We start from the raw sequence: 25,004 nt of genomic DNA, 5'->3' as shown, positions 1-25,004 counted from the left end.
TAGTATAATGGATAGCTTGGTTGGCAGTAAACTGATTGAGGAAAAACTAAAACCACAAATCACCAATTAGAATAAAACTAAAGAGTACCTACAAAAAATGCTCCAGTAATAACAAAAACAAAAACAAAAACAAAAACCTACGTACAAAATGGTGGACGTAACAATGTCGGTTACACTGTTGCTACTAGCAACGTAATGCTGAACTGAAACTAACTGCTGGTGTCAAATTACAGCTAATGTATCAGGATTGGTTGATTAAAAAAACAACAACTAATAAAATAACAAATATTAATCATAACTAGTTGACTTTAGTTGTAATTTTATAATTACCTTCATAAATATTTGTCAGTTTGCTTAGTGACTTCGACTTGAAACCAACTGCTGGTGTCAAATTACAGGTAACGGACAGTAATGGATCAGAGCATGTTGATTAAAAACAAACAAAACCCGATGAAATAATGAATAACTGATCATTAAAAAGTTGACTTTAGTTGTAATGACCAGCGTTTTTCGTAACTATCTCCATAAATATTTGTCAGTTTGCTTAGTGACACATTTTTAAAAAAAAGGTGGATGTAACAATGTCAGTTAAACTGTTGCTAATAGCAACAGAATGTTCGACTTGAAACCAACTGCTGGTGTCAAATTACAGCTAACGGACAGTAATGGATCAGAGCATGTTGATTAAAAACAAACAAACAAACAAAAACCTAATGAAATAATGAATAACTGATCATTTACGTTTTTCGTAAATACATCCATAAATATTTCTCAGTTTACTTAGTGACACATTTAAAAAAAAAATGGTGGATGTAACAATGTCAGTTAAACTGTTGCTAATAGCAACAGAATGTTCCAACTGCTGGTGTCAAATTACAGGTAACGGACTAATGGAGAGGAGTAGGTTAATAGAAAATAGTGAAATAACAACTATTAATTAATCATTAACTAGTTCACTTTAGTTGTAACAGGAACACATTTGTTAGTGTCAAAGTTGAATAAATAACACTCATCCATCTCCGGTCCTTTATTTTACCTTGGGGAAAAAAAAACAATAGCCCCACATCTGAACAAGTCAAGGTGGGTAGAGTCATAAAGCGGATGTCAATAAATCACATCCCTTCCCCTGTTCCTCTTCATCCCTCTGTGTCCATGACATGATGGATAGGAAACACTTGAGATCACGTGTTTATGTTTAAAGCGGCTGAGATATTACATCCGTTGCCCAACACCTATGCACATGTTTAACTTATGCGAGTGTGTGTGGAAAGCGGCGGTTGATGGGTGAGCAGGAAGTCCACGTACGCTTTCTCTCACCGCTTGTCTTGGGATTTGTGCCCTTAACTCGCATCAGCTTTATCAAGCTGGTGAATTATTCACAGTGGGAGCTATTTAATCATCCAAGTTTATTTAACCTTTCAGAAGACCCGCCCAACAGCCAACAGGGCCGGATCATAGATGTGTGTACTCTATAGGGAAAGGCATGCACTAAGTGAGTGTGTGTATAGAATTAGAGTCAACGCCGTATATAGTTTACATTCACACGCTCCGCTCCTATAAGCTGTTACCGATTTGTAATCGGGTACAAGTCAAGCTAATGTCCCCTCCCTTCTTTCTTTTGTTGCAACATTACAGAGAAATAGGTCACCATTCGTGAGCACATGGCACTCCATTTAAAGCCTCTCGTAATCGTCGTCGTCACTCCACCTGTTCCCCTGCACAGTGCGTCCATTTTGTGCCGAAAACAGCAACTGTTGAGCTTGACGGGATTGAAATCCCTTTTGAAAGCCGCCCAGCCCGACCTTCTCCCGACGAGGTGTTTATGGCAGCAGGTTGGATTTTAGGCACTTGAGCTATGTGACACCACACACTCGAAACCTTAAAACAGCCCCCTGTCCTCTGCGAGCCCCCAACATCGCTAAGCCAAGGTTTGAAATCTTAGATTGTGGGAATATGGCAGAGAAATGTTCACCTTTCATCCCCGTTTGAATCTTTAAGTGTAAAGAGCTCAAAGGGACTTCTGGTCTGATGGTGATAAACGTGGCTTCGGATGATTTCCCAGGAAGTATGTGCACGTAACAACTTCAAACTGTTCATATCTTCACCACGGCTCTCTTTGTTCTATTTTAATCATTCAGCGGGCTGGCAGGCATTACCTGGAAAATTAAGACATTTCCTTTGAAAATATCAGCCACAACGTTGGTCTCATTGAATTACCGCCTAACCACCTCTCCTGAACGACCATGCTACATGATGTTGGGTGGTTGCTGCCAGATGAAAAACCTTTGGCTGCTGCGCTGTTGACCACTTGTGATGGTTTTGAGACAAGGCCTGTACTGTTCGTGGATGAGTGTAGGCTGAGGACGCTACAGCTGCTGATAACGCCGGCTCTTGGACTTGATTTGAGTCATGTGTGACAGGATGAAAGCAGACGCACTGAGGTTGAAGTTCAAAGTGGTAATTCGTGTTGCTTTGATTTTGGTGACATCTGTGGCACTGATCGGTCAATGCTGCCCACCACATTTCCCAGCAATCACTTGTTAAACACAGACTTCCTGTGAAGATTAAATGATTTTGATGTTGACAGGAAATGTATGCCAATGTTCTAAAAGCCCTAATATCTTAGTTTGTATCTACACAAGCGGAGATTGCAAATTGTGACAATCAGCGAGTTGTATTGTGACCAGCACTACATTAGTACTCTTTATATTAACAGTGGAACAAATAACCACGTGTAATCCGGCTCTACAGTTCTATACGTACGAAGTTTTTTGCGCGCTATGGTGCCAAACAACGGAGACAAACAGTAAGTATTAGCAGCTAAAGATGTTTTTCCCCAAGAGGAGGTGGATGCCAACATGTCAGCTGTTTTTCACCTGGCCAAAACTTAGATATTTAAAAGGTTTAAGATCTCAGATTAAGTTTGACTTAGTTGTTCTTTATCGTTAAGGCAGGCTTTGTTCTTAAGTTGCCTAAATAAAAGGCATCAGGTAGTTCCTATTTACCTCTTGCTTTTACGTTTATATAATTTAGATTACGTTAATAAGTAATCTCATTCGTCTTGGTGTGTTTTATGTTTGGGTGTCGTGTCTAACTGTACGTATTTTTTCTTATTTATTTATGTGCTTCTTGTCTGCTGTGATGTGAAGTGCAGCCACTTTACTTGTTTTTCTTTTTTAGCATGACCAACCACACACCAGACGATCAAATCAAGCCACTTCACTTTTATGATAATCGGCGAGTATCAAAATGGAAATGTATTCAAATGAAAAATAAAATGGAGTTTTCTTTTATTGACTTTCATGCTTTGGCAAGATGAACCAGTAATTTACAGCAGTGGTGTCTGAAACAGCAGGGGTGAACGATCTGGATGAAAGTTTCCCATCTTGTGTAACATTAGAGCTAAAATGGAGTACTGAAGAGTCGCTTTATAGAAAGACTTTTTCAAAAAAGTAGAAATAACACATTCTTCCTCTTTGAAATAAAAAGTTAAACTCATACTCAATAAAACACACCCTTGCTCATTTCGCTACACTCTGGGTTTTGTTTTTTCTTTTTTTTGCTGCTACATCTTTACTTGGTTTGGTGTGACCAGCAGCTTATGGTGCCTGTTAAATGATTTTATGACTCTTTCCTATTTGTGCTAGACCAGATTTAAGCACTTGCTATTATCCTGTAATTGTCACACATGGGCACAGTGCTGCAGCAAGGTTTAAAGACACGAGCTGTTTGAATAAACGTTGATGAGGTGAATCAATTCAGACCTGATGCAGGTAAAGACGTTATGCTGCATTTGTTATCTAAAAGAAACCAGACATGTATCTTGTGTTTTCATATCAGATTCCACAGAAGCGTGCCTTTAGTGATAGATCAATATTTTTCAGGGACTCCCTCTAACCTTGTGTGCTGGACCAGCGAGGGTCCTGCGGTCTGAGCGTCTGGTAGATGAAAACAGAGACCCCTCTCATGAAACACCAGACCTCAACACGGCTGGCTGACTTCAAAAGTTCCCCTCCTAGCTCAGACACAGACGAGACAGGGAGAGGCCAAACGGGCAAAAAAAATAGTCAAAGTGATACCTTTTAACATTTATTTTCCCTCAGTGGGGACATCCTTAGATTAAACACCAACATAAAAAGCACTCCTGGAGACACAGACTGAAGAAACAACCACTGATAACTGATATCTGAACACCTGCTGAGGATAAAAGGCCAGCAAGGCTCCTGACTTCACACACAGCGACGTTTAAACACATCTATTGTTCTCCGTTACTCAACCGCAAAGGATTCACTTAATATTCAGCTGAGTGAGATGTTTGCTTCACCTCCATCTCTGCTTTGACAGACCTTTATGATAATATTGTCGTGGTTTGTCCGGGGTTGACGCGCCCTTCCAAGACGGCGAGACGCACATCTGAATCACAGAGTCAGAGGTTGACTTCGCTTTAAACTCTGGTGCTCTCTTCAGGCAGAAACCACAGAGTAAGTCATGATGGCGGAGTAGTGATCTGGGAGGTGGGAGAAGACAAGAAAGTGGGCTGTTTTGTTTTAAACCCCGAGTTACGTCTGGAGATGATTACAAAGCCGATTTGGAAACAGATCTGACTCTTCCAAGAAGCTTTTAAGTGAAATGCAATTTGTATCATTTCTTGTGGCATGCAAGTAAATCAAGGTTGTCTACACAACGCGCAAGAGTCTTTCGAAACAGAGTACAGTGTGAGGTCGAAGGGGCAATCACTCAAGTCCTATCATTGGTTAAATCCTCTGTGCTAAATGCTCTGCTGGGGATTCATCATTGATTCCTTCTAAGTTTCTGCTGAAATACCTTTGACAGCTTGAGCTTCTTTGAAAAAAACCCCACCATCAAAGCTGAGAGAAATGATTCATATGGTCCATTTATTTAGAAGATGTGTGCCACCTGTTCTAAAAACTCTGCTCGAACATGGAAATATAATTTATGATCGGACAGGATGTGGGACAGATTAACTTTCATATAAACCCAAATTTACGTCCAAAAAACTGTACTCCTTTTTTTTTTAGTCTGGAGGAAAACCAAATTCCTTTTTTGGTTTGAAGTGCATGTTAACCGACACTAATCTTGATATAATGTCATGGTTGCAACAGAATCTTACATCAATCAAAATCTGCTGTACTTGTGTAAAGTTGGGAAGTGTACAGGTAAAAAAAAACACACACTTTAATCCCAACATGACTTTTATCTGGTTAAATGTGTTTTTGTTCTGCTGTAATATCATTTTCTGGACATTTTTGTCAGAAAATCTGTAAAAAAACTTAAAACTTAATTTGTCAAAGTAAACCTCAACCATGTGGTACGCCTATGACTTGATATCTTAATCTACAATCTGTATTTTCTCCTTCAATTGTATCTGCTGTACTAGTTGGAAAGTAGACACATAGAAAAATATTTTAATCTCAACAAGATTTATCTGGTTAAGCCTCAAAATGACCCCCGGACAACACGAGGGTTAACTCAAAAACAGGCTATACTTCCATGTAAACAAGGTGTATTGGCCAAAATGAAGGGACAGATTTGTGGTGATGAGTTGAACTAGTAAGACTAAAGGTGTAACACAGAATTATTGACAGTTTATACTATATGCTTTAAATAACAGTCAAATCAGGCAATCAGGAGGATTACGAGGATTAAATATGTTTGTTTTGTATTATTTCATTTTTGTTTCAGAAAAATCTGTTAAAAAACATTAATATTAAGAAAAAATATTAATTTTGCACAAACTGTCTTCAATCATGTGATACTCCTGCATCTCTCTCTTAAAACTAAAAATAATTTGTGGATTATTTGACCTGAAATCTGAAACTACAACCTGTATTTTCTCCTTCAAACTGCCAAACCACAGCGTTATTCCAAGATTTAGATCAATTCCACTCCACAGAATAAAAACAATACTGTTATATATTATAAAATTAAATACACCGCCATAGCCAAGATTTTATAGTATTATAAAAATAGAAGTATGGGGGTCAAAATCCAACGTATAAATGAAATATATCATCACAAACATGAATCAAAACCTCGTGCTCTACAAACCTTTGGCTATTCATTCATATCAAAATGTGTAATAAATCTAAAATGTGTGTGTGGTTTCAACTGGGATGTGTTAAAACCAGCGGGTCTTTTTAATCTGCTGAATGTGTTTGTCAGAGTAACAGATTACAGATTACATTTTTTATAATCAGATTACAGCTGCTTTTTCCGTTTCATGCCCTCAGCGGCTCCCCAGATGTGGCGTCCAAACAAACGCTGCCTTTAGATCTGTCAGTGCGATCACCGAGGGAATTTCATTAGAGTGAGACCTCCATGACGGAGACTGATAACAGCAGAGGAGGAAGGAGGGAGAGGAGAGGAGGAGAGGAGAGGAGGGAGGGAGGAGAACAGCATGCTCTGTGTTTGACCAAAGACAGCCCTCAGTTGTTATCTGTGCATGGTGGTGAGGAGGAGAGAGAGCAGAGAGGAGATAAAATAAAATAAAGATGAGGGAAGAGAAGAAGAGAAGGAGGGAGGTCAAATCAGAAAAATGGAGGAGAAAAGAGGAAATGGGAAGGAAAGGAGGAGACGAAAGAGAAAGAGTAGAGGAGAACAGAGTGTGCTGTGTTTAACCAAAGACGGCCATCGGTTGTTATTTGTGCCTGGAGGTGAGGAGAAGAGGAGGTGGGAAGAGGAGTAGAGATGGAAGTAGGCCGGAGAGGGGGAGAGGGGGTGAGGAAAAAGGTAAAAAAAAAAAAAAGGAGTATGAAGGAAAAGAAAATAGGGGGGAGAGGAAAGAAGGAAGAAGAGGAGGGAGATAATGAAGACGAAGGAGGGGAGATTAGGAAAGGAAAGAACAGGTCAAGGAGGAGGAAACGAGTAGAGGACAAGGGAGGAGGAGAGGAGAAGAAAGAAGGAAAGGAGAGAGTCAGGGAGGAGAGGAAGTGATGAAGGAGGTGGATAAAGGAGAGGAGAGGAAACTATAAGGAAGGAAAGGAGAGGATGGCAGAATGAGGAGTAGATGAGGGAGGAGAATATGAGTAAGAGTGGACAAGAAAGGAGGGTATAGGGAGGCCGTACAGATAGGAGGAGAAGCAGGAGGAGGGGAGGACAGGAGGGGAGAGGAGAGATAAGATAAGGAAAGGAAGGAGAGAAAAGGGAGTCAAGGGAGAGCAAATGACAAGGACGAATGGTGGATAAAGGAGAGGAGAGAAGGATGGAGAGGAGTGCAGAGGAGAGATAGGGAAGGAAATGAAAAAAGGAGATGATAGCAATAGAGTGGGGAGTGGACGAAAGAGGAGAAGATGATAGAGGAAAGGAGAGGAGAATGGGGAGCAGAAGAAAGGAAAGGATAGTAAAGGGAAAGAGGATGGGAGGAGAGAGGAGAAGACTGAGGAAAGGAGGACAGGTGGCAGGAGAAAACAGGGAGAGGACAGGTGGGAGGGGACAGGTGGGAACAAGGCAACGAGAGGACAAGGACGTAGAGGAAACAGGACAGGTGGGAAAGGTGAGGAGGAGCAGAGAGGTGAAGGAGACAAGAGAGGAGAGACGTGCTGTAGGAGAGGGTGAGCAGGCGTGGACTCCCCACTGAGGAGTGATGTGATGGGAATCTCTGAGCTGGAACATCTGGTCCGGCTCTGAACAATGACTCCTGCAGGCGGATCTCAGCGATCTCAGGCCCGGCTCTCTCAGCCCCTGCGGAGATGTCCCGATAACCCACCTCCACGGGGGGTTCGGCTGCCACAGGTCAGAGGCGCGCCGATCAACAAAGACGCACCTTGTCTGCGGACCTACACCGGGTCACAGTTAATAAACCCGGTTCAATGTGGTCTGCTGGGAAAAGGGAGGAGGAAGCTGGTCAGATAGGAGCTCCTGTGTTCAAGGTGATGAGTGACCCACCTCCTCCACCTCCTTCGGGGGAAACATTCCTCAAAGATCCTCCCCGCGTTAATGTGACACTCACTCCGAAGATGAGCCGTTAATCGAGTGTTATTTTACAGTTGTGTCATACTTTAAGTGCTGCACTACAAATCAGTTTAACGGTCCGTGTGTTTATACAGTAACTGAAGATGTACAGTTATAAAATGATTTACACCGCGGAGATCACATCAAGGGCATAAAACGTCTCGTGAAAAGACACTAAAAGGGGGGACAGAGAGACACCCGTGATCATGGATGGAGTCCTTAAAGCTGAAGACATTCCAGATGGTGCTGTGGAGGATCACAGGAGACTCCACAGCTCATGAATGTCAGCAACTCTGATTAAAAGCCATTCCACTCGGGGGGGAAAAAGAAACTGCTGGCTTTGCCTTTCATGCACATTTATCATATGGGATTGTTTGTATACAGTTGTTTTATTCTCCCCGAGTGTGTGTGTGTGTGTGTCTATATGTGTGTGTGTGAGAGAGAGAGAGATGAGATGAATGTAATTAAAGTTTTTTTAATTAGACGCTGTTCTTTTCTGGGAAGCCTGTGGCAGCGCTGGGTGGAGCCAGAGTGGAGACAGGAGGTTTGTGGTCTGGCTGAGGGAACCACGCCGGCCGGGGTAATGGAAACCGGGTGTTCACTGTACACATATACACATACATGCAAAAAAACACAAACTCACGCACACATGCACTAGCGCCCACACACACACACACACACACACACACAAACCCAAACGCTGAAGAGAGTATAAACACACACGAGAAAGCCACATAAAGTTATGCAGACATGAATCTGAATGCACAGCCCCCACAATACTAATGTATACCACACACACACACACACACACACACGGTTACACAGTCACACACACATTCAAATACATAAATTCATTCATGTGACTACCTGCATTATTGAATTCAGCCTGCTGACACGTAAATTCCCTAAATAGTGATGATGTGTGCATTTGCATGCACGTACATGCATGCAAGCTCATGCATACATAAAAACAAATAGGGACACACACACACACACACACACACACACACACACACACACACCCTTCTCCATACTGATGCACAAGCCTCACGCACAGGCACGGATGAGTACACGCAGAGAGGCACACACGCATGATTGCACACTCACTCGCCGCCTGTCACTCACACACATGTGCGTGCGCACTCACACACACAGACACACACACACACACACACACACACACACACACACAGGGCTCATTATAGATGCATATATCACACACAAACATATAAACACTCCCCGGTGGGTGCACGCACATACACATGCATGAATGCGCACTCACGCTCTCCTCCCTCCTTCCTCCTCCTTCTCCCTCCCCCGGTCATTACACATGCATAGACACGCACACATGCGTGCACACACACATATAAATGTGCTTAGGCGCACGCATACAAACACACAAAAACACACACACACAATAAGCTCTCATCACTCAAATCCCTTGGCACGCACACACACCGATAGGAGTCATGCATTTCATTTCAAACCTCTCCCTACACACACACACACACGCACACACAATCAGCCTTAACAATGTGATACAAAACCATATCCTGCATCATTCACTGGCTTTAATGCGCACACACACACACACACACACACATATATATATATACAGCAGGGGCCAGGAAATGCAGAAAACAGATCTCGGGCATCTACTGACATCAGTGAGGCAGGGCCCGCCTTTTCCATTAGACGCTGACGTCAGTTTTCCACCGAACTGTTTCACCCCAAATTACAGGCGATCAAACTCTTCCTCTGTTGACAGTTAAGAATAGATCAATCTGAGATACATGCAGCAAACAGGGCCCACTTCTGAGGATGCTCATCCCACCCCCCGCTCGCCTCAGACTGTGCGGTCAGACTGCTCATAAATAGGTGCGGACTATCTTCATGTGACTGGAAACAGAGCGCAGGCTGTGAGAGCCCGGGTACTTGCGCTGGCCTCACTCCAACCGCTAGAGTCAGATATATGTAAATATATGGAAAACACTGAGGTGTGAGAGCGCATACATTCCACACAGTCACCATATGTGCTTTCCAACCAGCTCTGGCTCTCTCTGTAACTTCCACTGTGCCATCAGTGGCTCCAAAGTATTCCCCCCCTCAGTCCCGGACAGACAACACGAGCAGGTCAAAAATGGGCAGCAACAGGTCAATCACTATGAACAGGGCACCATCTAGTGTTGCATGCAGAGTATGGGAGAGCTGCTGAGGAGGTTTCTTCTTGCAGACATGTTGGGAGCTTTGTGGCCTGGTTAAAGTGTTTTCAGCCTTGTTAAACACCAGCGTCACTGAGCGGTTGGTTTCATGTCAGTCGAACTACAGAGCAGAGCGGTGGACTTCAGGGAGCGGAGTGTAGAGGAGAGGGGAGGTGGGTGGGCAGCAGATGTGATTGTTTGCATAGTCTGGGCTTATAAACAAACTGAATCCTGAAGCTCTGCTGCATCTCAGGAACTAAAGACTAAAGTCAGGAGTCATTTTAATTATTAATTTCTTTCTCGATTCATCGTTTGATGCATATTTAGTGTCAGAAAAATGATGAAAAACTCCCATTAAAGTCTTAAAATTGCAATTTTTTGTCCATCCGGTGGTGAAAAACCTTAAAACACTCAGTGTGTGATCACATTACACAAAGAAAAGCAGAAAACCATCACATCAAAGAAGCTAGAACTGGAGAATATTTGGCATTTTGATTAAAAAACAACCTAATTATGAGTATAGTTGCATGTTAAATTGATTTAATTGCAAGTTTGAAGTTATTTTCAAGCAAAAAACGTAGAAAATCAGGTTCGTGAACGTAAGGATTTGCTGCTTTCTCTTTATAAACTGAACATCTCGGACAAAACGAGACATTTTTTCACCATTTTCTGACGTTTTACAGCCCAAAGTGAATGAAAACAATCATCAGGTGCAGCCTTTGTTAATATATTGTCGCACCAGGTACAATTTTGTTGTGACGCCGTCATTACGTAGACGAAACATAACCACATATGGAAGCTTTACAAGCAGCACGTCTCTAAAAAAACATCACTATATACACTTTGCGGGCACAGACGGTGGCGGCCTCTCGTCTCGCCTGGTTCTGGACTTTGGGGGGGACTTACAAGAACTTTTAGTTTAGCACCGATTAGATAGATGGATCATTTAGTGCTTGAAGGTTGGAGATTAAAACTTCTCACAACAACCATAACAAGACAAATTCCTCGACGTCTGACCACGAACCAACGTGGAACACTTTTACATCTCTAAAGCTCTGGAAGCGAGCGCTCAGGTTTTGGGTGCGGCACAGACGCCTTTACAACCTCGTCAGGATCCAGATCGACGCTCGCTGAACTCTCTCAGACAAGAACCAAACTTTCCAGAAAACAATAAAACACAGCAAATGGTGTTTATTGTCAAAGTGTAGGAGTAGGACAATGTTATATGTGCATAATTCATTATTGTGTACTCTAATTGTGCAACAAACTAAGCTACAGTATATACAGACATCTATCATTAACTGTTGATAGCTGGATGACAGTTATACTGTATAACAGTAAATCTAGTTGGCCGGTTGCTTGGGCAGGACAGTCTTTAAAGACAATCCCTCAGAGGCCCAAGACTTTGGTATCATCTGCATCAAATGCAAAATGGTGACTCTTACTCTTACAGTGTAATATCAATCAATACAACTAAACACATCCATTAAAAACATCCACATGAATATACTCAATGCAACAAATGTTATGCAGAAAAATCTCACCCCCTTTCCCCTTTCCTCCCCCCCACACGTCTCCCCCCTTTCATCCCTCCCCTTTTCCCCCAAAAAGACTCTGCTTCTTTTTATCTCCATAAAAATCCAGTAAAGGTTAAACAAACATTTAAATGTTACATATCCCATAAAAGTAAAAGAGAATAATGTTATGAGAAACCCCCAAAGTCTAGATAGCAACGATGCTTTCGTGAAAAATATATAGTAGAGTGAACTAAACATTTACATGATTTTACAGGTGGAAAGAAAAACATCGTTTTTTGACATAACTCTTTAGAATAATAATACAGCCCCCACAGTCTTATGAACATGCTATGATCTCTCGTTACTCACTCCGATCATTGTCCGTGTGATCTCAGGCCCGTCGGCCTGTCACAGGTTTCTGGTTGTGTCAGTGTGTTTACATGTTTTTATTCTTTTTTTTTGTGTGTGTGTGTGGATGTATGTGTGTCTGTCTGTATGTCAGAGTGTTGCTTTTGGTGCTGTCCGCAGGCTCAACAGTCCCCTGAGTTGTGCGAATGTGGCCCGGTTTCCATTTTCCAGTCTCTCTGGTCGGTGGCTTCTGCCTGGCCGTGCTGGGAGGCGGCTGGAGACAGGGACATCTGTCTGCGGGGGTTGCCGCTGTGCATGGTGTTCCAGTGGCGCTTCAGATCCGACGCTTTGATGAAGGCTTTGTCGCAGGAGCCGCAGTTGAATGGCCGCTCGCCCCTGTGCTGCCGTTCGTGGTCTTTCAGGTGAGACTTGTGCTTGAAGGCCTTTTCGCACATTTGGCACGCGAATGGCCTCTCGTTGCTGTGGACCCTCTCGTGCCTCTTCAGGTCGGGACCCCTGATGAAGGCTTTGCCGCACACGACGCAGCGGTGAGGCTTGAAGCCCGAGTGGATCTTCAGGTGCTCTTTGAGGTGGGCGGCGGTGGTGAAGGCTTTGGGGCAGTGCTCGCAGCCGTACGGGCGGTTGGCGGTGAGCAGCCGCTCCTTTTTGGCGTTGTGGTCCATGGGCTTTGCGCCCGTGCTCTGGCACGAGCCGTGGTCGCGGTGGCCGTACAGCAGGTACTCCAGCTTCATGTCGCTGGAGGAAGAGGAGCCCCAGCCGTGGCTGTGGGGGTCTTTGCTCATGCTGGTGTTGTAGTTGTGCGGCTGGGACACGTGTGAGCCCCCGGGCCCCATGCTATCCATCCCCTGATCATAAAAGCTGTTCTTCCTCACCTCCTCCATGGCCAGCTCCTTCAGGATTGCGTCCTGAGCTCTCATCCCGTGGTCACCCGGCGCCTGGTTCTCCCGGGTCTTCATGTTGGTCAGCTCTCGTTTCTGCGTGCACAGGTTATCCAGGAAGTTGATGCCGAGGATCTGACCGGACGACATCATCATATTGATGTCCTTCTTCCTCACGGCGAGCCTGGCCGTGTACATGTAATTGAGCACCTCCTCGAAGATGTCGGAGCGGATGAAGTCCAGCTCCACGATGGAGTTGTCCTCGTCGCTCTGCTTCTTGAAGAGCTTCTTGAAGTAGTTGCTGCAGGCTGCCAAGACACAGCGGTGAGCCCTGAACTCTATGTTTTCCACCACCACCACCACGTCACAGTGCTCACCTTCCATCCTCTGCTGGTTGAGCATCTTCAGGAAGGTGGCTTTGTGGTCGTAGTCGATATATCTCAGTAAATCAGACATGTTGCAGGTCAAAGTGGAGCAACCTGCAGAGAGAGAAACAAACAGTTTTTAATTTATTTATTTTTTTGCATGCATGCATTCATGCAATGCATATAACCTGCACAGCTGAGGAGGGGTGGAGCTGCATTTTGCATGCTTCTTATATGTTAATAAGAGGAAACAACATGCAGCACATGTCTCTGTTTGTGTGCACATTACAAATTTACAAAAAAAAAGTATCTAAAAGCAATCATGCAGAAAGAAGGAGGGAGAAAAAAAAGAGAGACACACACGGACAGGGCCCAGCAGCAGCAGCAGCAGCAGCAACAGCGCCGCAGCAACGCTTATAAAAATACATAAACGCAAACACACGCACTTTTCTCAACTCGAGTTTTGCGTTTTTTTTAACCGCGTGACAGTGCTGCCGCGTGCACAGAAAAGGGGGGTAACCTGAGCAACAATATTTCACATTTCACTGCGCCCAGCCATTTTGGTCAAGCAAGCCTCCATTGGCATGTTTCTGGTGTCTTTAAAGCAGTTCACAAACACGGAGAACACGGCGGCCAGCGGGAGGACGAGCGCCCGCCCAAGACAGCCGCACCGCCGGCTTGGTTTTTTTTCTTTTCCTCCGCCGTCGTGCGAAGCGACAAAGGAGGAAATGTGTGTAAGAAAAAAAAATAAAAAAATAAATGGTTTAATACCCGAAGCCCGGACGCGATCTCCTCCTGTGTTGTCACGCAAGGCAGTCGACGACGATCCAGAGCTGTCGTTTTTCCTCTTCCTCCTCTTGTTGTGACTGGTGAGCTCCACAGGAAGCGGCGCGCGGCTCTGCCGCCACCTACAGCACCGGAGCAGGTACGACACCGAGATCCACCGTGAGAGCAGAGGAGGGCTCACTCTGTCTGAACCTCAAACAGCAGGGCTCAGTACACATGTGGTAGGTAGGTAGGTAGGTAGGTAGGTAGGTAGGTAGGTAGGAAGATGAGTAGGGAGGTAGGTAGGAAGATAGGTAGGTAGGTAGGTAGATAGATAGATAGATAGATAGATAGATAGATAGATAGATAGATAGATAGATAGATAGATAGATAGATAGATAGATAGATAGATAGATAGATAGGTAGGTAGGTTGGAAGAGTAGGTAGATAGATAGGTAGGAAGATAAGTAGGTATGTAGGTAGGTAGGTTGGAAGAGTAGGTAGGTGGGTAGGTAGGAAGGAAGATAAGTAGGTAGGTAGGAAGAAAGGTAGGTAGGTAGGTAGGTAGGAAGAGGAAGATAGGTAGGAAGATAAGTAGGTAGGAAGATAAGTAGGTAGGTAGGTAGGTAGGTAGGTAGGTAGGTAGGTAGGTAGGTAGGTGGGGAGATAATTAGGTAGGTGGGTAGATAGATAGATAGATAGATAGATAGATAGATAGATAGATAGATAGATAGATAGATAGATAGATAGATAGGAAGAAAGGTAGGTAGGTAGGAAGATAGGTAGGAAGATAGGTAGGTAGGTAGGTAGGTAGGTAGGTAGGCAGGTTGGAAGAGTAGGTAGGTAGATAGATAGGTAGGAAGATAAGTAGGTAGGTAGGTAGGTAGGTAGGTAGGTAGGTAGGAAGAAAGGTAGGTAGGTAGGAAGATAGGTAGGAAGATAAGTAGGTAGGTAGGTAGGTAGGTAGGTAGGTAGGTAGGTTGGAAGAGTAGGTAGGTAGATAGATAGGTAGGAAGATAGGTAGGTAGGTAGGTAGGAAGATAGGTAGGAAGATAAGTAGGTAGGAAGATGACAGATGACAGTAGAAATAATGGACAGCGTATCACGTCACACACAGGTTTCCAAAAAGCTGTTTTGAAGCTCTCAATCTGTGGCTCTGGCTGCCGCCATATTTGCTACCCTGCTTCTTACGCCTCTCGGGCTAATCTTAAAAATCAGCAAAGACGTGGATCATCGGTGGAGCTCAGTGCTAAAAAAAGCCATCTGTAACCAAACCTACCTGTGAATCAAAGCGGCCACACTGTTAATTCTGCATAACTTTAAGACTTAATATAATTTGAATTTAAAGTGAAGCCAATGCAAAGTGCAGTTCCTCAAATGTCCACTTGAGGCTGGTTATAAACGAGTCAGTCTCCATAGTCAGTTTTGGTCTCTATAGCTAATTTATAATATATATATTATATAGCTAACTGTACTGAGGGTGATTTTTTATAGAACTAACCTGTTATACATTTCATATCACTGTTATTAATATTATATTCATTTAAATTATTCATCCATCTATCTGAATTATTATTATTATTTGGGTCAAACTGCAGTTTGTTATGGAAAATCCAAAGATGAAGGAAGAAATAAAATGAGACAGTTATTGTAAAATAAATACAGCACAGAGTCTTCTTTGGATATTGAGCTGTAACCTTTGACCTTTGAGACATTTTAGTTACATATTACAGCCTACAGATATTACCCACAGTGCTGCACGTCTCAAACGTTTAAATACAGCAGGTCTTCATTTAGTCTCTGTAAATAAAACAAATCAGATCATTTGGTCCTGTGTTTTCTTTTTTTTTTTTTGTGCACCCAGCAACAGTGACAGAGTGAGACCTCTTCACTTTTGTTTTTCTCTGACACACACGCACGTACACACGAGGGGCGTGGCCTCAGGCGCCTGCGTGTTATTCAACATAATTACCTGAAGCCGTTTTAATTACCCAGAGGGCATTTCTTTCAACAGGTACATTAACTGCTTAGAGTATTTGGAGTTAATGATTATGACACTGACTACAGTTTATACCAACAGGTACATTAACTGCTTAGAGTATTTGGAGTTAATGATATGACACTGACTACAGTTTATACAGCCTGTCACATTTATTATAAATATATATTTAACTAACATTTAAACTTATTTTAATAATAGTAATAAGTTTGTTTAATGCCAGAGGTTATGCAATCTGACTCAACACTCCAGCCTTTTGGTGGCTAATTTTAAGATTTTAAAGATTACAACTAACCAAATCAAATATATATTTTAAAAAATCCTGAGTGTTAAAAGACGTCAAATAATGAACAGATCGACCGGTGACACAAGTTTCAGTACTGTGGTCAACATTTTATTATTTGAGAAGAAACCAGCAAATTAAAACAAAAACGCATTTGCCACTTTTTTATTTTTTTCACCAATCTGAGGAGAACATGGCTGTAACACGAACAATACTCAGGTTATTCAGATACAGTTGAACAGATGAAAGTTGACATGTTCAGGGTGGTGGAGGTGGTGGAGGAGAGAGGGAGGGATTTAGGGGAAGTTGACAGATCTCTCTTGGCTTTGCATCTAATTTGGGCAGAGCTCGGCAGTCTGAGCCCTTTGCCTCACAGTCACACAAACCTGGGACTTGTGCTGCAGCCGATCATCTACCCTGGGAAACATTCAAAACCTGCACAGGCACATTGAAAAGTTTTATTTCTTGCACAGATTCCTCAGCGATCATTTGCCAAAAACAGACCCTCTAAAAAGTGTTGATGAGAAACAATAAAAATACTGACGTGATCATAGAAAGAAAAAATGCGAATTCAAGTAGACGTGACGAAAAAAAAAAAAATCAACGGTGAATGATAATTTGCTATTCTCCTAGGAAAGCTTCGATATGTACAGTCCGGGGCTGTAGTGATTTGTGTAGTGGCAAACCTGACAGAAAAATCATTGGCTTGTGTCGGAGTGGGTGACGCGATGCTCGCTGGCAAATGAGGTTGGCACTTCTACAGCAAGGTTAAATAGTGTCTGCTCCCTAACATATACAGCCTACAGCGATTTTTAGGTTTCTGGAGTGATGGCTTTTATTTCATAAATAAAATGTTGCTACAATAATTATTCTCAATAATCAATAAAAAAAAAAAAAAAGAGAAAGCATCAAAGTCATAATAAGGCAGTGAAAGCAACAGGTCTGCTTGCTGCACACGGATTGGGCGTGCAGATGGGATCGAGAACCGTTATTTTTTTTAAAAATCGTACAGTTTTCAGTATAATCTTTGTTTGATAATGCGACCTTGCGTCCTTCTCATGCAAAATGCATTAATTTATTTTGCAGGTGATGTTTGCGGTTAGCAGCGAGCTGCAGCATTTGGAGAGTCGGAGCCTTTCTTTGAGTCTTCTGAGAATCCCGGAGTAATATGTGGAGAGTTCTGGATGTCGGATTCTGGGAGGTTGAACAGAAAACAGCCCTCAGTGTTACTCCTGGAAGAACAGAGGAAACAACACTTAGTACCATCCTGCATATTTAATCACGTCTGAGCCTTCAGTGCCACACCACAACCCTGCCAAAAAGTCTAAAAATGAGCCTGGTAGAAGAACGTTACGGCATTCACCCCTGTGAATCGACACACTGAGGGACTGCAGAGTTACAGAGATGCACACACACACACACAACATCAGATACACACAGGCCTCTTGAGAATTTTCTCTGTGACTCATTTACAAACAATACTTCCCCAAAAACGAATGCCAACTATTTAAAGTGTGACCACAAGTAACGAGTCAGAGAAGGCTGCTGTCACAACTGAAAAACAAACGCAGAGAATCATTCTTTTTTTGTAGACGTGGTTTGAATTTTAAATTTTGCTCGAATCCAAATTAAAAAAACTTGTCGCACGCCACGCTTCGTTGCCTTCATCAAAGAGAGATTTAGAGGAGGAGGAGGAGGAGGACGCATGCTGGATTTCTAAATTGGGCGCTTCAAAGACCTGAAGACATTTTTACTGGAGATTATATAAATAACAGGAAGTGGAGATGTAGTTCAGGGTGGACGTGTTTTATATGCAGATAAATGTTCAGTGGTGGAAGAGATCAATTATAATTCGACAAACTGATACTTAAACTTCTTTTGTGTCGTCATTACAGACTGTATTCACTCAAGAAGAACTCATTCTATATTCTAAGATTCTAATATTATGTATTTATGGATGATATTTCAAACTCGTAGTGATGATATTTAAGAACGGGAAATTAAAGCCGACAGATTTTGGGGGATTTTTAAGAGCAAAACTCATTTTAGCAGATAAAGTTTGCAGCTTTCCTACAGGGCAGCTGATACAGAGAATCTTTCAGCTCGTCTATGTAGATTGTGCACAGATATAAACATGCAAAGGTACTCAGGAGGCTCCTTTACTGAACATATTAAAGAATATTTAAGTTAAATATTGTTGAACACTACGATACCTGTACCCTCCGATGTGATACGACAACTCTTTCACGAAGCTGATAGCGTTTCAGTTTTTGCTGTCACTGTCAGAGGTGATAGCTCTTCTTCATGTGGGTGGTGTTGTTGAACAGGAGTGCATTATATTGAAAGGTGTTTCTAATATTGTAAATGAGGTGGCCAGAATAATTAAAACGCCTCTTGATACAACACGACTGCAAACTACAAGCTCGATAATAAACATGTAGTTAAATTAATAAACACCTCTGTGACACATTATTGTGTTTATCATAATGTCAGATTGGATCACATCAGATTGTACACGTGTACCTAATGAAGTGGCCCGTGGGTGTATCTGCATTATATCCTGGAACAAAACTATTTTCATACTGATTAATATCAGACAATAAACACAGTAATATCAATGTTTGAGACTGATGTATGAGTGGAGCTTCAGGAACAACCTAAAGAAGGCCGGACAGTCCATGATGTTTGGTGAACAAAGCGTGGTGTGCTGGAGAAGAGTGGTGCGACGTGTTTTGATGCTAAAGTTTCTCTGACAATTAGAAAATTGTTGAATTTTAAATTTGAAACACTGAAAATGCTTCAACAGTCTGTGTGTATCCGCAGCAGGAAAAAAGACAAGAGCATCCAAAGGACCAGAGCAAAACACACAGTTAGTAATCAAGTTAATAGAGCTGCTGAGAAACACACAGACATTAGACAGCACACACTCACACTCACACACACACACACACACACACACACAGAGGGTTGAGGGCAAGGCCGCAGAAACAAAGCCAAGCATTCCCATCTGGTGAGTCACACCAGTACACCCATGCACGCTCGCTCATCCCAAACTCTGCGTCTTGGGATCGTTTCAGTCAAACGCTCGTGAAAATAACAAGCTCCGGAGCCAAAAGAAGGTGAATTGGAGTAAAAAAGGACTGGATGGTTCCAGTTTGTACGGATAAAAAGGTTTGAACGACATGCTGCGGTGTGTGATGGAATGAGCGGTATCCCTCATGCGGCTCCACACCTGAAATAATCCCCACAACACCGACAGGCGGACAAGTTGAAACACAAATGGCTGCATTTGTGAAAGTTTGTACAAACGTTGCAGCAGCAGCGACGAGGACTGCTGACCTATTTTTTTTTCTCTCTCCCCCAAACAGAAAGAAAGCGTACGACTGGAAGGAGCAGTATGTCACAAACTGTTTCAAACCTAAGTGTCCTAGAAACACAGTTTGAACAACTCAGGGATTCACCCCATGCACGAACACTTCTCCCGTTAAAGACTACCCGGTTAGTCTGCCGTGCAGTGAAAAACTATTGCTATTATTGGCTTAATTGATTTATTTACTGCAGTGCATATTAATAAACAACATAAACGGTGTGAATATGCCATCATTTGTCAAGAGAGGCCAATTTTTATGTGTAGTCCTTGGCCAGGTGTGAAGTTGGCACACTAAAGTCAGACTAATCGTTTTGGAAAACAGCCAGTTTAAACCTTTAATTAGCAGAACACTGCTGATATTAATGATTAATCTAAACATTTCAGTAATTAAGCAGTATAAAAGTAATGCAACATGCATCTGAGTGTTGTTTTTTTTAATGCAGAACAAAGCACAAGTGAATGTTTGAATTCCCTTTTGCTCATCAGGAGAAGCCGTCCCAGTTATGGTATGTGATGTTTCTTGTAAGAACAGAGTTGAAAATAGACTAAAGCGGCGTGGCTGTGTTCACCGGGGATCAGATTTCAGTCCACACGGGCACGTTTGCAGCCGCAGACTGCAGCGCTCTGGGAAGCACAAGCCGGTTCAGCCGGTATTTAATCGCTCAGCGCTGCCGGTGCCCTTTGTGAGGCTACACAATGTGGGCAAAACAATGTGTGGAGAACATGTTTACAGAATATTAAACGGCATGCAGGTGCAACTGCTTCAGAGTCATTTATTCACGTCGTGTCTTATTGTTTAGGAAGATGCTTTATTATCTAGTTGGGAGCTTGTTAAGACTTGTGTGAAATAGATTTCTGTGTTCGGTCTCTGCCGCTCTCTCTAATAAAGAAGAGATGTTTCTTTCCAGCAGGGGGGAGTGTTGCAGCCACATTACAAGAGGTTGCATGAGACTGCCAGGAGCATTACTGTAAAGGTTTTTAAGCCTTGTCATTACGAGTTTAGACTGCAATATCCGGTCTGTGTGCACGCACGCACCAGCCGGCCTTTTCCCTGCAGGGGGAGTGGAGCTGGAATGACAACAGCATGATGCATTAGCTGTAAGTGCTACAGAAGCAGGGCTGTCTGTACCAGTGAGAAGAAGTGCTGATGGGAAAGCAGCATGCCCAAGAATGGAGACCAGTCCAGTCTGACCAAATCAAAACCAGACCAGACTAAAAAATAAAATGAATAAAAAACAGAGCTGGGACCAGGACTGGGACCTCATTGTCTTACCTGGGTCAGTCCTCCCCCTCCTCTGGCGTGATCTCTGTCTCTTTATGTACCACTACTTTGGTCACTGACATGTCAGGATGCTGTTCTTTTGCCTCCTTTATGGCCTGAGCCAGAGCCTATATACGGGGAGTGCAGTGCCAGGAGGGATCACCAGGGGGAGACAGAAAACGGGGAAGGCGGGGAGGGAGCAGGGATGTTTGATTGTGAGTCAATATGCCAACAGGGAAGCCACTTTTAGTCACATTTGTCATACTTCCAGCATTTGTTAAAAGTCACATCACGAGTTAATGTTTTGTTTAAAATGTCACATGCTAAGCCACTTCTACATCATGTGGTTAAAGGTCCTAAGGGGTCACTAACATTTCACTTTGTTCATGGTCGTTGCTCAAATCCAATTATTCACTTTACAGGCACAGAGAAATGATGGAGGATAGTGAAGACAGACCTCGTCGTGGTCGATGTCTGCATCTCCCGTGATGACGATCCTTTTCTCGATTCTCGTCTCTGATATTCCTCCTTTCACCGTCTGGCAGACAGACAACAGAAAGAGGACTTGCAATCAGTGCAGACATGAAAATATATGGTGGCAAACATCAAACTTCAAGCTTTGTCATGCTATATTTTAATCCAGAAGAACACTTCTCTTCAGTCTAAATGCTAAAATTTAGAGTTGATTTAACTTCGATGACAGGAAGGTTGTGAGAATATAAATGTAAAGAGTTCTACACCCTCGATTCTTTATTTAATCTGCATTTTAGAGCAGAAATGTGAATACTTAATAGTCTCAGACTGAAACAAAACAAGACATTTTAAGACTGTTGTTATTTCTTGATATTTTCTGACATCAAGAAAATATTCAGTAATAAAAATAGCTGCAGCCTGATTAAATCTAACTTCTCCAGACAAAACTGGACTCTTTAGAAGATTTATCAAAATAAAAACATAAATATACATCAGAGTGGGCGTGTAATGAAGCACGTCTATAAACATACAAACACTTGCTGTTTTTCTGTGTTTTACGTTGTGCAGTAAAGAAAGGCTGAAGCTGACGTGTGTAGTCTGTGATCATGTTTGAGGCTTCGAGTGTTAAAGAGACCAACGGGACAACGGATGAACTCTGACCTTTGTGATGTGTGTGGTTGTCGTGGTGCTGGTGGTTTCCGAGGTGATGGTCTGAGCACTCAGCAACACACCGGGGTCTACGTCACCGTTAGTGTCAACCTGTTGATAAACAACACACTCCATTTGAAATGATGTTCACATTGAAGATGAACTAAAACAACAAGTTCCTGTCAATTATTATTATTATTATTATGTCATTCATCTCTAATTGTTTAAAAGCTGCAATAATTGATTTTTTTGGCTACTCGTGGTTGTTAGATAACAACTGCTTATTCATACATCTGGAGGACACCATAGGCATTCTGGGTAAAATATATAATAATATCTGTCTGTTTATCTGCTAAAAGCTGCTCTATGTCGTAGCATGCAGTAGGTTTCTCTTTGAGACAAAACCAAAACAATGAGCTAAAAGAGGCTAAACTCTTGGTAGCAGTAGCATGCAGTGGGTTTAACAGTGCTTGTTTTAATGTAGATTTCTGCTGTGGTTGAAGGGCAGTTGATAGTGGTGACAAAAAACAAAACAAGCTAAGCTGGATGATAGTTCTTTGTGTAACTACCAATGAAAACATTTACTCTACAAATACAGTAGTTATTTTATGCCTTGTTAATTTGAAAAGTATTGATTAGTGCAGCTTTAATGCAGCTATAATCAATGTTTTCAGCAGTTTATGGAAGAAGTCTCTTGTAGTGATGAAAACACAGAATCATAACCCCATTCTGTAGTCTTTCAGCTCATAGTTTTGGTTTTACAGCCTGCAACTTTGTTTAACACTCATCATAATTCTAATATGTCAGTGTTGGATTCACAGCTCATTTCTGCCCCCAAGTGGCCAAAAAAAATTAAAAATAAAATAAAAAATCAGTTGAAGCAGCTTTTTTTTTGTTTTAAAGCAAATTCAGACACTTATGTAAATGTTAAAGTGGTTCTGTTCATATGTACCTCTGCAGACTCATAGGTGATGGTTTTTGTCTCTGTGTGGACCACAGGCGTCTCTTTGGTACCTGCGTCAACGGCATCGACAATCTAATGAACAAGAACAGGAAAAAAAAAAGGGCACAAATAAGTTGATGCAGGAGAACAGCAGCACCGTCTGTGCTCTAGTTAAATCAGCGGCCATGTCTGAAACAAATCGCTGTAGGTGTTTAATGTTGACTGTACGTCTTTGTTCTTAAAATAGCTCTGCGCTGTTGTACATCAAATCAAATTGACACAAATAAATGCCGCATGCCAATAAACAAAAGCCAAAGGCTGTCAATGAAGGGCTTAAATCTCTAAATGAGCATGCAGTCATGCATTAAGCGTCCCTGATCCAGTGAAGGAGAGCAGAACACTGAAGAATGCAAATCACAAGGTTTCGATCAAGTGTGTGCACCACATCACATTAAAAAAGGTCCCCTGATCTTCTCAGCAACAAGCCGTGAAGTTAAGCAAGTTGCGATGCACATCCATGCTTATTGTGGAGTTTTGCCCTTGATCATTAGTGGCAGATTATGTCGGCAGGAGGGGAGGGTGGAGGTGAGGTTACAGGGCCGAGGCCCTGAGGCCCACTGGAGCTGAAGCAGGGTTACCTCCGATGGAGACGCGGCTGGAGGCAGATGGGTGAGTGGGGCGTCTGAAGTGAGAGGTTCAGTCTGGGTCATATCGTGTGGGCTGGACTGCTGGTCTTGTTCGTCTCTATCTCCTTCCTTCACTTCTTCTGAGGCCGTGACATCTTCTCTCACTGCTGGAGCCTTTTCGTCTGTCATGTTCAGTTCTTCCTTTCCCGTCTTTCCATCTGTCTTTTCCTCCTCTGTTCTCTCCATTTCATCCTCCGAGCTGTCCATCTGCACATAGTAGTATTTCTCTTTTTTAAAGGGCAAAGGTTTCATGATGTCTGGAAAGCTTTTCTGTTCTTCATCGCCTGCTGGTGAACATTCATCTCTGTCTTCATCCACCTCTTCAGTATCATCTTTCAACTCGGTGGGAATCTCTTGTTCCTCGAAGTACTTGACTTGATCAGAGAACTGGACTCTCTTGCCATCTACTTCTGTGTTCTCCCCTGTGTTTTCAAAATCTGCCAATTCCTCTTCCAAATCCTCCAAGCAACACTCTGCTGCTTCCCCTTCGCTGTCTTCCTCCTCTGCTGGAGGCTGCGTCTCCCTCTTTTCGCAATCTCTGATGTAAGCAGAAGCAATAGTGAATCTGAAAGCGTCATTTTCGTCTTTTGACGCCAACGCCTGCCCCTCCGCCCCTGCATCCTCTCGTTCCTCGTCTATTACTTCCTCATTTTCCGCTGCTAAGGTCAGCACTGCAGGCTCTGGTGAATCACCACTGTCAGACAGCCTCCCGTCTAACCCTAAATTTGTTGCTACTGGCTGTTTTTCAGCCACCAGCTCCACGGATGCTGACTGCTGAGGCTGCTGTGAAGACGGTGCAACGCCTGGCACGCCAGATTTTTCACAACATCCAGAGTCAGCTTGTGGATCTCCTAAACTATTGCCTCCACTATCCTCTTGTAACACAACTGCATGATCTAGCTCCCCATGTGCAGGCTCAGCTTTGGCTGTGAGCTCCACTGTAACATGCACAGGCTCAGCCTCGGCAGCCTCTGTGGTCTGGATATTCACCATTGGCCCCGTCGACTCGGCTGGCGCCGGCTCTGGCACTGCCTCCGTCTCCGTGGTAACCACCTCTTTCTCTTCTGGTTCGTCTGATGTCTGTGAAGTGAAAATAGTACCATGAGATGATATTTTTGCTTCACCGTGACAAAAAGAAGACACACAGTACAGTTTCATATCACGCCTGCTAGAGAGAAAGGGTTATAGACTTTCAGACTTTCACTGTGTACAACCTGAGAGGATTACACATAAATATTTAAAGACATTTTAAGGTTTCAGTTACACCAAAACCA

General features: G+C 42.8%; 2 protein-coding genes across 16 annotated transcripts in view; both read right to left on the bottom strand.

Moving 5' to 3' along the window:
* Nucleotides 1-11,343: 11,343 nt before the first annotated feature.
* LOC104934398 (zinc finger and BTB domain-containing protein 14-like) lies at nt 11,344-14,220 on the bottom strand. Its single transcript, XM_010750053.3, has 2 exons — nt 14,073-14,220; nt 11,344-13,415 (listed from the first exon to the last, which is right to left on the bottom strand). Exon 2 carries the CDS (start codon nt 13,390-13,392, stop codon nt 12,220-12,222), a length of 1,173 nt encoding a protein of 390 aa, XP_010748355.2. The 5' UTR covers nt 13,393-13,415; nt 14,073-14,220; the 3' UTR covers nt 11,344-12,219.
* A 2,277-nt stretch (nt 14,221-16,497) lies between these two features.
* Nucleotides 16,498-25,004, bottom strand: part of epb41l3b (erythrocyte membrane protein band 4.1-like 3b) — a 54,198-nt gene continuing 45,691 nt past the window's right edge. For 14 of the 15 annotated variants that reach the window (XM_027288616.1, XM_019257547.2, XM_019257570.2 and 11 more), the window contains 6 exons: nt 24,721-24,810; nt 23,054-23,137; nt 22,114-22,212; nt 21,437-21,517; nt 20,992-21,107; nt 16,498-17,580 (listed from right to left, as the gene is read on the bottom strand). In XM_027288616.1, the coding sequence (XP_027144417.1) occupies nt 20,997-21,107; nt 21,437-21,517; nt 22,114-22,212; nt 23,054-23,137; nt 24,721-24,810 (465 nt within the window). In that variant the 3' untranslated portion in view covers nt 16,498-17,580; nt 20,992-20,996. The remainder of the gene's footprint in view (nt 17,581-20,991; nt 21,108-21,436; nt 21,518-22,113; nt 22,213-23,053; nt 23,138-24,720; nt 24,811-25,004) is intronic. The other variant, XM_019257576.2, reaches the window with a different exon arrangement.

Source organism: Larimichthys crocea, chromosome II (assembly GCF_000972845.2).
Source record: "Larimichthys crocea isolate SSNF chromosome II, L_crocea_2.0, whole genome shotgun sequence".
NCBI lineage: Eukaryota > Metazoa > Chordata > Actinopteri > Sciaenidae > Larimichthys > Larimichthys crocea.
Note: the sequence above shows the minus strand (reverse complement) of the source record. Positions and strands in the feature narration are given on the sequence as shown.